This window comes from Rhamphochromis sp. 'chilingali' (genome assembly GCF_963969265.1).
Source record: "Rhamphochromis sp. 'chilingali' genome assembly, chromosome: 2".
Taxonomy (NCBI): Eukaryota; Metazoa; Chordata; class Actinopteri; order Cichliformes; family Cichlidae; genus Rhamphochromis; species Rhamphochromis sp. 'chilingali'.
In genome coordinates this window covers 22,493,004-22,508,333 of record NC_137930.1, presented here as the reverse complement: position 1 = coordinate 22,508,333, position 15,330 = coordinate 22,493,004, and the positions used below count along the sequence as shown (strand labels likewise).

The 15,330-nt window shown below is 42.6% G+C and overlaps 1 protein-coding gene across 12 annotated transcripts in view; it reads left to right on the top strand.

Moving 5' to 3' along the window:
* rgs3a (regulator of G protein signaling 3a) overlaps window positions 1-14,915 on the top strand; it is a gene marked incomplete at its 5' end in the record, with an annotated part of 156,352 nt that extends 141,437 nt beyond the window's left edge. For 10 of the 12 annotated variants that reach the window (XM_080875367.1, XM_080875371.1, XM_080875374.1 and 7 more), the window contains 4 exons: window positions 10,316-10,417; window positions 11,403-11,464; window positions 12,484-12,650; window positions 12,752-14,915. In XM_080875367.1, coding sequence (XP_080731493.1) covers window positions 10,316-10,417; window positions 11,403-11,464; window positions 12,484-12,650; window positions 12,752-12,952 — 532 coding nt within the window. In that variant the 3' untranslated portion in view covers window positions 12,953-14,915. The other 2 variants (XM_080875368.1, XM_080875369.1) reach the window with 2 other exon arrangements.
* Between the last annotated feature and the right edge of the window lie 415 nt (window positions 14,916-15,330).

Below are 15,330 nucleotides of genomic sequence, written 5' to 3'. Positions count from 1 at the left end.
TACCTTATGGAAAAAATTTGGATGCCAACAGCTTAGTTTTTCAGCATGGAAATCATCTCAAACGTATTGCTAATGGAGTAAAAATGTACCTGGAAAAAACAGATATGAGTCATGGATTGGTCTCCCCAGAGCCCAGACTTCAACATTACTGAAGCAGTGTGGGATAATCTTGTGAGAGAATTGAACCAAAGGCAGCCAACATACAAAGAAGAGCTTTGAATGTTTTTGAAGAAGCCTGGAGAACTTTTCCTAAAGACTGCTTAAAGAAATGACAAGAAAGCTTGCAGAAGAGTTTATGCTACGTTGAAGAATAATTGAGCTCAAGCTCAGTAGAATTGTATAACTCTGTTTTTACCTAATATATTGTACTTCCATGTATGTTTTTCTTTTGCCAAGAATTAAAAAAAAAATCAGCACATGGCGACACGTTTCCCAACTCAGCAGAAAAACAGCAAGTATGGCAGCCCTCCTGTTCATTCACCAGCCTTTTAATGCTAATGTAATCAACAGAGTGTACAATTTCACACCCCTCTGTAGCGTGGAATGTATTAAACAATCCATCAATCCAGTCACACCCTTTGTGTGGCTGGATTGATGGATTGACGACTGAGAGTGTTAGGACAAATACCCAGTAGATGTCGAGTGTCATTTTAAAATTTAATTTAGATGAATTAAGGCAGATAGGAAAACTGTGGATGTGCTTCTCGGGTGTAAATGTGACTAATTAATGTTGCACGCATAATATCTACATGTTCACGGACCTGCAAATGCAGAGATGTGCTATAGACTTTGAAAGACAAATGTGAAAGTTAAAGCTCATAGTGTAATGCTGCTCATCAACTGCTTAATGAAGCGGTAAATGAGGTGTATGGAACCATATGCGCGTTTCATATTCTCTTTGAGGTGAGAAGTAAGGTGTACATGTTGGGGATGCACATGGGCTCAGCAATTCATCGGCTGCTCGTTCTCTTCTTTGAAAAGATGAAAGCACATTTCTTACATTGCATACAATAAAACAGTAGCTGTCCTTGAGCCTGTTACTTTTTTGCAGTGTTTAGTTAAAGAGCAGATTAAGTGATTAAAATTCCTCAGCTATTTTTTTCCCAGTGGTCTGGAGTATGTAGCCTGTTTGTCAGCTGTTGCAAACCTATTCAGCTTGTCTTCAATGTTTGAATAAAACAGGCATAAAAAGAATACAATATGGAATACAATATACTTTTAATGTGAATATATCGGGTGTGCCTATTTTACAATTCAAGACCCCAAACACAGAGCAAACTGATAATACTGAGCAATGTGTGCCTAAATAGATTGGTTAGAAAAAAATGTGACAGCTTGATTGACTGCAGTAGGTAGAAAAAACCTTTGTCATCTAATACTACACATGCTGTCTTCTGGCACAGCCAAGGCAAGTGCAAGCTTGAAGCATGGTCTACAGGCCAGTGATAAAGTACTGTAATTTTTTTTAATCAATATGTAATGCAGCGCTCTTCATTTATTTGCAGTTCATATTATACTGCAATATTGCAACGACACATAGGACTACATCCATGCAGCATTTCTCTTAAGTTTGAACTCTTCTACACTGGCCAACAATCACACTGACATATTAGAGCGTCAAGGAAAGTATATAAGGAAAGTTAAAAAAAAAGAAAAGAAAAAAAGATTACAGGTAAAAAAAATACTAATTCTCAAACTGCTGCTATTGAACCATAAGATTTGTACTTGATTTTTCTCAGCTGTAAGGTGGGACGTTAGGGCCACATGAAGTAAACAACATTAGTCAAATTGTCAAAATGCGGAGATTAATCTTGCACCAGTCTCTGCTTTTGTCCTTGCTCTAATAAAAGGATGTTGTGCTTCTTGGGTGCCATGGCCTTCAGCTTAAGTGGGTTCATGCTGTGTGTGTTAGAGGCTAAGCAAGTAGCATTTCTACTACATGGTTCTGACACTGTTGAAGGTTGCATGAAAACAAAAGAGTTTTTTGTTCTTAAACTGTATGTCAGTCAGTCATGAAACTCTCTTCTGTCACCATCAGTCAGTAAAATAAGGATGACTCTAAATGTTCAGTGATGCGAGCCTCTTTTTGAATATACAGTTTTCACCCACTTCCAGTCATTTACCAATATGCCACACTGCAGACCAGTAGCAAGGGAAATATCTACTCATTAAGAAGAATTCACCAAAATTCTCTGTGCTATAGATTAAAATATGATGCACAAGCATGCTCGAAAGAAATTAAATATCAAATTACTTCGCTTGAAAGTAGGAGACATTACACATACATATAGGATCTTGGGGGTGGGCACAATCACGGAGTCCAAATTACCATCAGGGTGTATACCTCACCCCTGACGTCGTTGCCCACCTCTCAATTTTAAATACACTTAGTCATTGAGGGCTAGCAGGAGGGACTATGCGCTTACCTGCTGCTCCTTGGCAGGTAGCTCCATGCCCTCCTGGGTTTTAATTGCACCTTAGAACACATATGCATCAACACTACAATGAGCGGGTGGAGGGAGGTTTGGAGTCTTCTCCCACCCCCATTCTCTGCGGCCTGCTGGAGCGGGAGGGCTAGTAGGAGGAGTTGGCCGTCCGACTGCGGTCTGGGGTGTGGGGCCTCCCTGCTGCTGCGGAGTCGGGGTGGTCTGCCTCTCCCCACCGCAGGGAAAAGGGTAACACCACCTGGGTCTGGGTGCAATTCCCCCCTCCAGGGGCAAGGGTACCTAGACCCGGTTTGTAGAGTACGCTTGGGGAGTGTGATTGTGTGTACAGCGTCTCTTTATGTCTGTCTCCACGTTGGTTGAGTGTGGAGTGAGTGCATATGAGAGCATGAGGGTGGGAATGGATGTTTGTGTCTGTGTGTGCCTGTATGTCTGTGTCTATATGTCAGGTTGGGTATCAGACGCCACCTCTCTGGGGACATCTCGGGCCCTCCAAGGTTTGGAGGCCTATCTCCACCCACCACCACTTCCCCTGCCGGTGGCGGACTCCCTCAGGTGTCGGTGTGTTGGTGGTTCTTTGTGTCTGGGGGTGGGCGTCCGGGTACACACCGGCTCACTCCTTGGCGGCCGCTTGTCGGGGCCTGGGGCCTGGGGCTCGCTCGGGCCCCTTTGGAGGTGGGGTGCCCCCGGCCTCTCGGCCTGGGGCTCGGTCACTCAGGCACAGCTGGGGGCCGGCGGAGCTCACGGGCGCGTCACTGCAACTCCCCCTGACTTCTGCTCCGCGGCTGCTGGGCGAGCCCTCATCTGGGACTCTCCTCAGCTCTTACTGGAACAGTGGCGCGGCTGCCCCTCTGTTGGTCTTCCATGGTCTCTTGTGTTCTGGGGGCCTCTGGATGTCTGGAGTTTTGATCTCCTCCATACCCGCTTCACACCCTGGAGGACGGGGCTGTGGCCCCCCCACACTCCCTAGCAGATCATTACATGGAGAAACCTTTGGAATGCAAGCATGCTGATCCACACAGGTATGCACACATGGGTATTCACAGACGCGGACTAAAGCTTTCTTGGCTGCTGCCTCAAAGCACACTGTGCGCTGTCTATCTTGCGTGCTGCACAATATCGTTTATTATTTAGTAAATATTGATATCTATGACTAGCTAGTTTATTGTGATGGTGCTTTGTTTTCTCTATTATTATGTTGCTCTTTGTTGTTTGCTGTCTCCTCTGTTTGTTTTTTTTGTTGTTTGTTTTTTTTTTTTCTCCATACAGGTGACCCAGGAGTTCTTTTTTTTTTCTCTCTCTCTTCCCCCCCCTTCTCACCGTCTCTTCTCCCCTTTGGTTTTCTTTCTTTCTCTCCCCCTCTTTCTCTCATTCATTCCCCCTGTCCTATTTATTAAAAAAAAAAAAAAAAAAAAATGACAAAGGATGAACTGAAGCTCTGCCATCACGTAATGTCGCATACTGCTGTTTCTGATGTCATTTAGAAAAAAAAAAAAAAAAAAAAAAATGAAAGTAGGAGACTGATTAATAACATGGGAGCCGCTTGAGCGAGTAGATGTAGATTAGTGTAAAGCGGAAAAATTACATCTGACATGGCCAAATCATGCCAAGAATTAGCCATTTAAAACTTTAAGAAGGGTCTCTTTGGGCAAGGAACCAGAGGAGAGACAGTTGGGAGTGATGTGCAGCAAGAGGTCTTGCAGCGACTCTGCCTCGCAATTCACAGGACTTCTGCTACTAACATCTAGGTGCCAGATACCACAGGGGACCTTTAGAGGTCTTACAGAGTCCATGCCTGGCTGGTCAGTGCTGTTTTTGCAGCAATACCAAAGCATATTAGGTAAAGGTGTTCCTAATACTTATGTCTACATATGGCTTATGTATCTATACAACTTTATCTTGATCATCATTTATAGCAAAAAAGACACAAATATGGTCTTTCTTCAAATAAGCATTCTTTCTAGCATCTTTATTCCACAGACAATGGATCACTGCATGGTGACAGCACTTTCAAACCAGCAGCAATAAAATCTATAAATCTGATACATGTTGATAGGTTCAGGATCAGAATACTAAAGCGTTAAATTGGTAATCCAACTTCACTTCAAAGAGATGCTAAATGCACACACATGGAAAAGGCACAAAAATGAAGAAAGATACTCAACAACTGTTATTGGAAACACAACGCAAATGAGCATCTGTTCATTTCTGCCATTCTGTCTGACTCATGTATAGATTTTACACTGAATATATGCAGTGTTCTCATTAGTATTGCTGGATAGAGATTGGCCGTCATTGAAATATAATACAGATAAAGCGGTTTCCTGCAAAATGATTAGTATCCCTGTAATTGGTGCCAAGGTACAAGAACTAAGTCATTTTTTGTGGTGTGAGAATTGGCCAAGTGTCCACTGAAATGCTTGCAAATTTACTGCTGAGATTAACTACTTAAAGTTCCTATTTTTGAAGAAAAGTCCAAGTTATGCAGATGATATATATTATTACACTAAACTATATATTTCAGCTTAATAAATCACACTAAAAAACACAAAAAAAGGCATTTAGATGTCTGGGGCTCTTTCATCGTACATTAAAGTGATGAAACCTCAATTTTCCATTGCCCTTGAAACTATTTACAGTTTATAGGTTCATGCAGTGATAGCTCTACTGCAATGCTGAATACTTGTTAGTTCTACATGATCAGTCAGTGCTATGCTGTATGAGTCCTGCTACTGTTATAGCGCTCCATACAGCATTGTGGGATTACACAAATTCTTCTTTCTTGTCCACATTTATTCTATATTAGCCAGTACATAGGACAGCTAGTGTGCAACTGTTTTCTACTATCACGGTTTTTAGGTCCAAGCGACACAGTCTCAGAGGCCACTGTAGCTCCATGCTAAGAGAAAAAAGGTCTTTAAGCAAATTGTTCTGATGCAGCTCGTCACCTTGGACAGAAGACCCTCTCCCATTGTAGTCCAAGCCTCTCAAACCCCAATTGAGGGAATCTGCCTTTAAACAGTCCATGTGGATTGAGTGAGCCCAGGGTCCGCCTTCTCCAGACCCTCAGGGCTATATAAAGCTCCACCAGAGCCTCTCAGGGGTTAGAGGAATGTGATTGCCAAACAGAGCCCTGGACTTTTGACACACACTCACATGCAGTACATACTGCCTTCATGCTGGCACCCATGCTTCACACGATGGTTGATTTCTCAGAGAAATACCTGGAAAGGTAAGAGCAACTGTGTTGGGCGTGTGTGGATTTAACTGCGGTTTGAATGTTGTTAACGAGAATTAGAAACATCAGCAGGGAAATTGAGAAAAGTGTGAGCAGGGGCTGGTTTGAGTCCCACATGGATTATTGCTCTTAGGCTGGTAGGAAGCTATCTGACCTCTACATGGATCTCATTTGACAGTCACAATGAGGGAAAAGAGTCCCCCACGAGGCTGAAGGACTGAGACTATTTTGGAGGAAACAGCTTTTACTTCTAACTTGAGGCTGTCCCTTTTTCTTAATATACGCAGCCTGGATTTCAGGAATAGGATTGCTCATGTGGTCTTTGTGGCTAGGAAGGTGAGTTTCTCTGAAATAGAGCTCTTTTTTTAGCCTTGATTGAGGGAGATGGTGGACGTGATGGTGTTATATTTATAGACAAAATTTAGGACAATTCCCTTTTTCATTGTTCTTCCAGGAATATTCAAGGGCTACTTCCTGTTGGTTACGATTCCCATGATTATTATCTTGATGAATGTGGCTTGTGTTTCTGGACACCACTGTTTCGTGAGTGAAGAATCTACAATGCAAGTGCTTACAATTTCCCCACATAAATCTCACAGTTATTTTGACACAACCCTTGACCCGTTATAGCGACACACACACAAATACACAAACAGGCACATGTGCCAGCACAGCGTTATTTGTGTGTCATGTCCAGCATCTAGTTCACAGGCAAACGGCCTTGAATAAACAAGATCTGCTGGACACAAGACTGTGCAAATATGGGCTTAACAAAAGTTTAAGCACAGTTATTATGATAAATGTAGTGAGCGGTATACTGCAATGAAGTGGAGGATTGGATTTGTCTTGTGCTTATATGGTACACTGTGCTCTGCAATATGTCTGTCTACAGCTGTCTCCCCATGTGCTACAAGAGCCTTTCCCAGAGAGTGCGGCCTACTTTCAAGAACACCAGGAATAGCCAGGGGGGTGCTATTAGTACGACTAATGTGAGCCAAGCAAAGAGGGAATAAAGAGCATGGAAACCTGCAGATAATTGCAGCGCAAAAGACCTCTTGCTCCTTCACTCAAGCACGTAAAAGTGTTCTCTCTCGCAGAGAAGCAAGCAGGCGCATAACGTGCGTACACATTATACCTGCGCCTCACTTTTTGCAGTGGTCACTGTGTTTAATAAAGCAAAAACAGCAGCATAGATATGGAAAAGGACTAGGGGCCGATTTAGAGCTCAAGAGAGGCAGTAAAGAGGAACTTTAAATAGAGAGGTACTCAAGGTCAGAGGCTGTGAGGACTGCGACTGTGTATGTACCATTAACACATAAAGAGCAGAGGTACAAAGAGCACCGGATAGATAACTGTTCAGCACAGTATTATGGTTAAGTGACTTTTGTCAAGTACAAGAAGACTTTCCATCTCCAGGACTGAACAAAATGATACGTAAAATTATGTAACTGCACTTTCTTCTGCCTTTTTATGTGAGAAGCAGCAGGCTTTGCCAGTATTACAACTGCTTCATGTTTTTATGTTGCTCTTTTATTATTTTTATATGTGTGCTAATGGTTCAAAGGGGCTTTAACCAGGATGTTCTTCCTTTGTTTGGGTGATTATTTACATTAATGTGATTGTGAAGAGTCGTCCGCACAAATCACTTAATCTAGCTCTGTAAGATAGTGAAAACCAGGACTATGAAAGCCTTTCTTGAATTGGTGGAAGTGGTGTTTACTTCCGTTGACCAAATAATCACACAGGCAATTTATTTCATGGCTGCAGCAGCAGAGTTCCTGCAATTACTGAAAGGCATACACAGAAACAAAGCGTTAATGCACTCCAGGCTGTGTTGATTTAAATAGAGAATGGTAACATGTGTCACTTATTCCACAGCTGGCATTGTGTTTGAGTTTGTTTGTTGTTGTTTTTAAATGGATGGAAAGATGATTTAAGAAGATGATGTAAGCTGCTTGGGTGTGCAGTATCCAGTGGCATCCACTTGGTGGCAGAAGAGAAACATACATTTCCTTTAGCTGTTGTGACATCATTGTCACATTATTGACACATGGGCTCAGCTTGTATAAAACCAGACAGAAATACATAAAGCAGCTTTGTGATGGGAAGAGTGAACTTTTCAGCTCTTATAAAACGCTCCTTTCTTTTTTTTTTAAACTCACATGCACTTGCAAGACAGAGCTTTCCTTTATGTTAACACATGCCCAGCTTAAACGTAAATTGCCTCGGGTACAAACTAAATATAGAACCGTCTAATAAACCCAGCCCTGATGTTACGAGTTTATTTAACAGCACAAGGTTTTTCTTTTTCTTTCCCAGCAGTAATATCCTTCAGACTCGAGCGGTTCACGAGGATGCCGTGTAAGAGCCCTGTACAGCAGTTAAACATCTGGATTTGAGTCTGTTTCACGCAGAGCGCTTGTGCTATAGCAATCAATGGATGAGTCATCTTCTCTTAAAGATATTTCCATTTCCCCGGTTACCTGGCCTGAAAAAAAGGCTCTTACATGGATTTTTCTAGATCTATATCTCAGCTACAGGGCTTTTTTCATAGAACATTTGCATTTTTCACCATTTTAGCATTAAAGGAAGTACAAAGGAGCACAAGAGTGATAAACACAGGCCCTTTTAGTTCCTGTTAATTTCACTGTACCAAAGACTGGCTGCATTTCTCCATCAGGGCACTTATTGTGTAGTTCTAAATTAATGGGAGGGAATGTAACAAAGCAGCCAGAATTTTAATTTGCATCTGATTTTAGACAAGAAGGGCAGGTGCTTATATTTTCAAAAAATATAGGGTACTGGTATACTAATGCTATTAGTTTTTCTAACAAGGAAGCCAGTTTTTCCACAAGAAATTCTCTGCTGCTGCTTGTTTGCATGAAATCAGCATGCCGTGTGATTTGAAGCAGCTTGTGATCCATTTATTTCCTTCTGCTGATCCAGTCCTGGGTCATGGGAGACTAGAGACCATCCCAGCTGCAAACTAAAATAAAATTTAAAAAAATCTAAAACAGGAATATTACTATCTCTAAACATCTTCCAGAAAGATAATGAAAGAAAGAAAAACATAAATAGATAAAAGATCTCATCAGCACTTTCTTTTTCAGGTTACAGCTCTTTACAGTTTCCTTCTTTCTGGACTATCCCACAAGCACCCCATGTGAAACCATAAGTCTGAAAAGTGCAAATACTCCTTTTTTGTGGTCACACGATCCTGATTTTAAAGGAGCGATTAGCATTTTGCCAACCGTTCGTGCACTTGTGTGGTTACATGTGTACAGGCATGTTTCTACTTCACCTGTCCTGCAGCCTTTGGAAAAACGCAAATCAGCAGCGAACTTTGTTCTCTGTAGCTGCGACGCTACTTTTAAGCATTGCAAAAATTGCAAAAATATACGCAAACACACTGGTAGAGACTTTGAGTTTTCCAACACCTGTCTGGCATGAAAGCTCCAGTGAAGTGGGCACGAGCTGGCACAGGTGCAGAGGGGTTCTTTGAAATGGTTGTATGTCTGTTCTTTTATTACTCTCCATGAATATTCACGTGCTATATTTGTGCTAATCCGCAAGTGCCGGGCTCTTCCGTCCTCCTGTGTGTGGATGTTTGAATGATAGCTGTCTATAACTGGAAGCCCTGTTTCTTAATTTGGGGTGTGCATGCTCTCCTGGGGGGGGTTGTCAGTTGGCAGGGGGACAGTTTGCAGTGATTAGAGCCAACCCAGCGCACAACGTTGTGCTGCATTATTAGCAGGCCAGTCAATCCACAGTGGAAATCAAAAGCAGGGACTCAGGAAATGGGTGTTGAGTGAGGTCACATCCCAATGAGGCAGCACGTGCTCCAGGTCAGGAAAAGCCAGGACACGCACCATGGGATTATGGGAATACGCAGAATCCTGCTGGGGGGGCCCATGGGTACAGAGGACTGGTGTGCTACCTTATCTGAGACTCGATGTGGCGCATGCGCAGCAGGGCGTCTCTGTGTGTAAGATGGTTGGAGAAAGGTGAAACAGGTGAGGTGGGCGGTCAGGAGGGTGTTGGGTGCTGCTTCTGGATGAAAGCAGCAGAGCACTTGGGGATGTCACCGTGCGCCTTTGGCCTAGGTCAGTTTTCTCTCAGAAACCCCTCAAGGCACACGGAGAATGGCGTGATGAAACAGAGGAGTGAGGACTGAGTCTCTCTCCTCCTTCTCTGCCACATTCGTTTAGTCCCTGCCGAGGAACCTGCCAGGGACACATCTACAGGAAAGGCTGTTAGAGAAATTAGATTGACACGAGAGGCGCTGACAAGAAGCGGCGAAAAAAGGAAATTGACATCTGCTGCTGGAGAATTCTGTGCCATCACACCAACATATCCGGCTGACAACTAGAATGTACATAATGCTTATCTCCTTGTTTTTCTGGCTTTTGATTGGTTTGCTTTTGTATGGATTGGATTTACAGCACCGTGGAGCTTAATTGCTGATTCCATGCGTTGGATTGTTTCAGTTATGGATTTTGGACTTGGAAACTCAACAAACTTTCTTCCCATGTCTCCTTTTTTTTGTCTTCCTTCTCTATCCACTTTATTTCATTTTCTTACCCTTCCTTCCTTCACATCACTTCCTCCTCTCTTCTACCTTTCTTTCACTCAGGGCCAAAGACATGAAGAATCGGCTGGCTTTCCTGCGGAGGAGGAATGAGTCCCCAGGAAGCAACCCAGCCGGGAAGTTAGACAAATCTATGAAGTCAGTCAAGTAAGTGGCCACTTCCTGACAGCGTGTGCTTGTGGGTGCGTGTCAGACGGTTTTCTGGATCTCACCACAACTGGTGATGACCTGGCTCTTGGAAGACAGATATGTGGGCAGAGATGGGAGTGTGCTTGCAGTTTGGCATCAATTAAATGAATGGGAGAGTGTGTGAGTAAGGCTGGCATGCCAGAAGGAAGGAAGGCATAATGCTTGGATGCAGCCCTTTAACTTCTCTGTGAACTATATTCATCGGTTGAGTAGATTCATATTTATTTGTGTGGATCATTTGGCATCAAGTAGGCAGAGTAAATATCCATCCCCAATGTATTCAAGGTATAGCTAATATAACCATAATAATCATAGTTTTTGTGGCAGTGCATCTTATCTGGTCTGCTCGATTTAAAAAGGAAGTTAATCTGTCTTTATGTCATTACTTAGAAGATGTAAGAACAAGGAAAAAGTGTAATATGCAACAACGTTTGTTGGCGAGTCAGGTGAGGTAATAGAATATACTATGAAACTAAAATATTGTCCCAAATAAGGCCTGACACGTGGATTGCAGCGGGCTAAGATTGGCCGTTAAAAAGGCATACTTCATTGCAGGATACAAAAAAAGAGGCAGCAGGGGGCAGACAGATACCCATATGAGTAGGAGGTCTTAAACCAGGCTGCGCATCCTCATTGGCTGTCTGAAGCCACTCCCCCTCTCCACTGCCTTCCAAGTTGCATTGAATGCAACTATAAAAGCCTCCCCCCACCACTACAGTGGAGCAGACTCATGGCTCTCGCTGTTGTGACCATTCATAAGGTAGAACCGAATGTGAGAGACTAGACACAGAGTGGAAGGAAGCAGTGAGAGATAGAGAGATAGAGGACGTGTCTGCATCTGCATTTCCTCTCACCTGCCCAGCAAAGTTCTGCGGATGGGTCACACAATGAGAAACCTGGCTGAAATGGGCTTGTTAAAGAATCGCTCTGCTTTCATCTGCAGGCCCACCCCAGAGGAAGCGCTCAAATGGGGGGACTCGCTTGATAAGCTGCTGTCTCACAAATGTAAGTGGCTGGATTCTTTTCCTTTCTTCTCTCGACTTTTGCCTCATGTGTTTTACATTCTTGTGTTTTACATTGCTGTTTAGTGCAGCATGGTTTTAGACTCAGAGTGCATGCTTAAGGTAGAGAAGGAAGTAGATGAGCACCGAAACTATGCACTTACTGACATATACATGCACACACATACACGTTGTTTATGTAAATGTGCAGCTTTCAGCAAGTTTCCATAACCTAAAAGACACTATTCATAATTGAGACAGAATGACAAAGTGAGACCAACACAGGCATCTCTCTCTTGTGCTGCTATTCTGAGGTTTTCCACAATTCATCACCCACAATCTGCTCCCGATTCTTTTACAAAAGCTGACACGACGCCAGCGCTACATCTGCTAGTCATTCGGTTTTGCTGGCCTCTTTATTTGCTCTCTTTTAATTTCCTTACCTCATTCCTGCTTACCAGAATGAGGTAAGAGATGACTGCGTGCATTGCCTCTGCTTATCAGCGCGGGTGATTCATGGGAACGGAAAGGTGCAGACAGGAGCTGTGGGAGGACAAGGTTTCCTGCTATTCTCTCTCCTGGATGCCTTCTTCCTTAAATCATTAACAGGACCAAAACTTTAAAAAAAAATCAGACCAAAGTGCCTCATAGCCCCCCCCCCCCCCCCCCCCCCCCCCCCCCCTTTTACACTGAAACAGTCACTTCTTTGTTCATTCGCAGCTTGTGCACAGGAGCAGCATTGCCATCATGCCCCAAATATTAAGGAATTACAGAGTCACAGGGGTGATGTCACTTAAAAGGCTGTTGAACAGTTGAATGTGCGCTGCTGTATTCAGGTTCTCTTTTTTTTTTTTCACGATTCACTTTATTCCAACCACATGACTCAAAAGGCCGTCACCGAGTTATTTTTAGACACTGAAACTCTGAGGAGGGCTTCAGCTTTGAGGTTGCCATGGCACTTTAGTCAACTCTCTCCTTGTTTATTCTCCTCCTTCCCCTCCCACCCCTCTGCTTTCCCCTCAGATGGTCTGGCAGCATTCAGAGCTTTCCTGCGCACAGAGTTCAGCGAGGAGAATCTGGAATTCTGGCTAGCATGCGAGGAATACAAGAAGATCAAGTCACAGTCCAAGATGGCCTCAAAAGCCAAGAAAATATTTGCAGAATACATCGCTATCCAGTCTTGTAAAGAGGTGAGTGCGAATAAACGCAGCCTGTAAAAAAAGGGCTTGAAAATGGTAAAGGAAATATGCATTTATTCCTGGACTTATTCTCACTTATTTTGGTTCTGCAGGTAAATCTGGATTCATACACTAGAGATCACACTAAGGACAACCTGCAGAATGTGACACGCTCCTGCTTTGACCTAGCTCAGAGGCGGATATACGGGCTGATGGAGAAGGACTCATACCCCCGATTCCTGCGCTCTGAACTCTACTTGGACTTAATCAACCAAAAAAAGCCTAGCTCCACTTCAACTTCATCTTCGTCATAAGAGACTAGAAAAAAAAGAAGATGAAGAGAAGAGAAAGATGATGAGAGTAAAAAAGAGGCCAGACTTGAAAAGTTATACGTAGAGTGGGTGGGATGTGCGCTTCTTTGTCTGCCTTTATTTTTTATTTTTGTCTTTCAGTCTGTTCATTATTTTCTGTTGTGGTGTGAGAGGTCACGGCAAACATATGGCACTGCAAAGGAATGTAGTTTACATAGTTATGGGTGAATGGCTCGACTGATGAGTGGATGGATGGATGGATGCAGACGCCCATGAGCAAGGGCTGGAGCAGGAGCTGGACGCTTGTCTCATCACTGATTTTTGTTCTCCTTTTTTCATTCATATTGTCAGCAAAAAAAATATCAATTTGTTTTTGTTTTTGTCCAGTTGTACTGGAGTAAAGGAGGAGTTGCATCATAAAAAAAAAAGAAATCCCTGCGACACGAAGACAGTCCGGTACTGTTTTATCACTTTTCTGCCCCCTTCCTTTATTTCTTTTGAGAATTCCCTGCTTTGCTCCATCACGTCTCTCTCTGCGAAGCAACTTCAAAGCTGTCGGTACGACGCGACGTCCTCTTCCTTCACATTCTCTCATCAGACTCTGTGACAGAGGAGGAAAAATCAAGCTGATGTCTGAATGAAAAGCCACCGGCGTGGCTCTGGTTTCACGCGCATCCGTTTAAACCCTGCTTCCGCTCGAAGCTTCTATAAATGGCTTTCACCTTAGTTTGTTCATAAGACTGTGGAAAGACGACGTGAGTGTTCAGCACAAAGACAAAGACGGGCAAAGAACACAGACGTATAAGTAGTAGATGGACTGGAGCTGTGACAAAACGCAAATATGTGTCTCACATTAAAAGACATTAAAATCTACAAACACACAAAAAAAACCAAGACGACTTGCTTCCCGTCTCCATAGACTGTTTACGACAAGGAAGGAAAATCCAAGAGGAAGAAGATTAAAAACATCTCCTTTAACATTGTAGCTCATGGACTAATCAAGGAACCATTCTCAGGACATTGCTATGACAGGTTACTGCTTAGTTTATGTGCTTTTCTGTTTCTGTTTTTATACACAGTTGTTTTTTTTACATGCTTTAGGGTTCCAACATGCACTCCCCGCTCTTACTGAGCAATACACGAGAGGTTGCTCGTTTCACAGAGAAAAAAAAAAAGCTTCACATGTACAAAGGTTTGCTATTTATTTAGATTAACTTGCTGGATGCTTCTGCAGACTTCCTCACGTCCTCCAAGGCACTCAGCTGAAAGCTCTCACTGTTCAATTTAACCACCAAACAGGTCCAGTGCTGTCCTGAACTTTTAAGTGCAATATTTTATTGTTTCTTTTTATTTTTTATTTTATTTTAATATGATATTTGGTTTGTTTCTTTGGTCGTTTTTTTTAATGGGGAAGACGGAACAGTTTGAGCTCTGTATTAACTTTATTTGTTAAGAGAAAAAAAAATACTTAGAGCTATAAGGTTGACTTACAGCGTAAACTTTCAAGAAGCATAAGTAGTTTAAGCAAGTGATTCTAACTGTGTTAACTCTCCCCTCCCCCCCGGCAGCAGGCAGCTGGGGGAAGGGGGCAATATGGTTGTAAATATAATTCTTTAAGAAAAATATGTGATAGCACATTTAAAAAAAAAAAACGAAACAAAAAAACCCCAAAAAAGCCAAACAAGTCCCTGCTGGTGATGAACGTGGGACCCGGCTGTATCTATGTAAATATGAGAGACTCAAAACTATAAGATGACATGTATTGTTTAAAAAATAAAAATAAAACATTAGGTGAGCGAGAGCAGGTACAGTCTGCTCTTTTCCCTGGTCATACACTGCTTGTAAGGAGTATCATTATCACTGTTTACAATTCAAAATGCATCTCCGGTAATAGCAAGTGAAAACAGTAGAGTACATGTGGTGTCATTGCTAATGATAAATAAACCAACCAACCGATGACATAAGATGTCTCTTGTCTGTGCATTCTTTTTCTTTTTTATGTTATTTTGTTTTTAATGCCTATCTGTGTTGGTCACAAACATGCTGAGATGTAATGTGATGTGCTCTTCAGGTGGTCCGTGAGCTCCCGCGCACTCCCAGAGAAACAAAACACATGCATTAAGCCTGAAGTTTCTCGAAGGAAGTGTTGACATTTTGGAAAATGCATTCATTTGCCTTTTTGAAGCTAGCCTCGGCACATAATTATATTAGGTGAGCATAAAAACTGGATGACATTTAGTCTGGCTTAGTCCAAGCACACACCAGACGTCTTTTGAAAGGAAGTTGTAATTTTGGGCAGTTTTTTGAGTTACATTAATTTCTTTCCACACACCTATCAAGTCGCAACTTCAGTTTTTGATATGTAACAAGTCTTGAGTGTT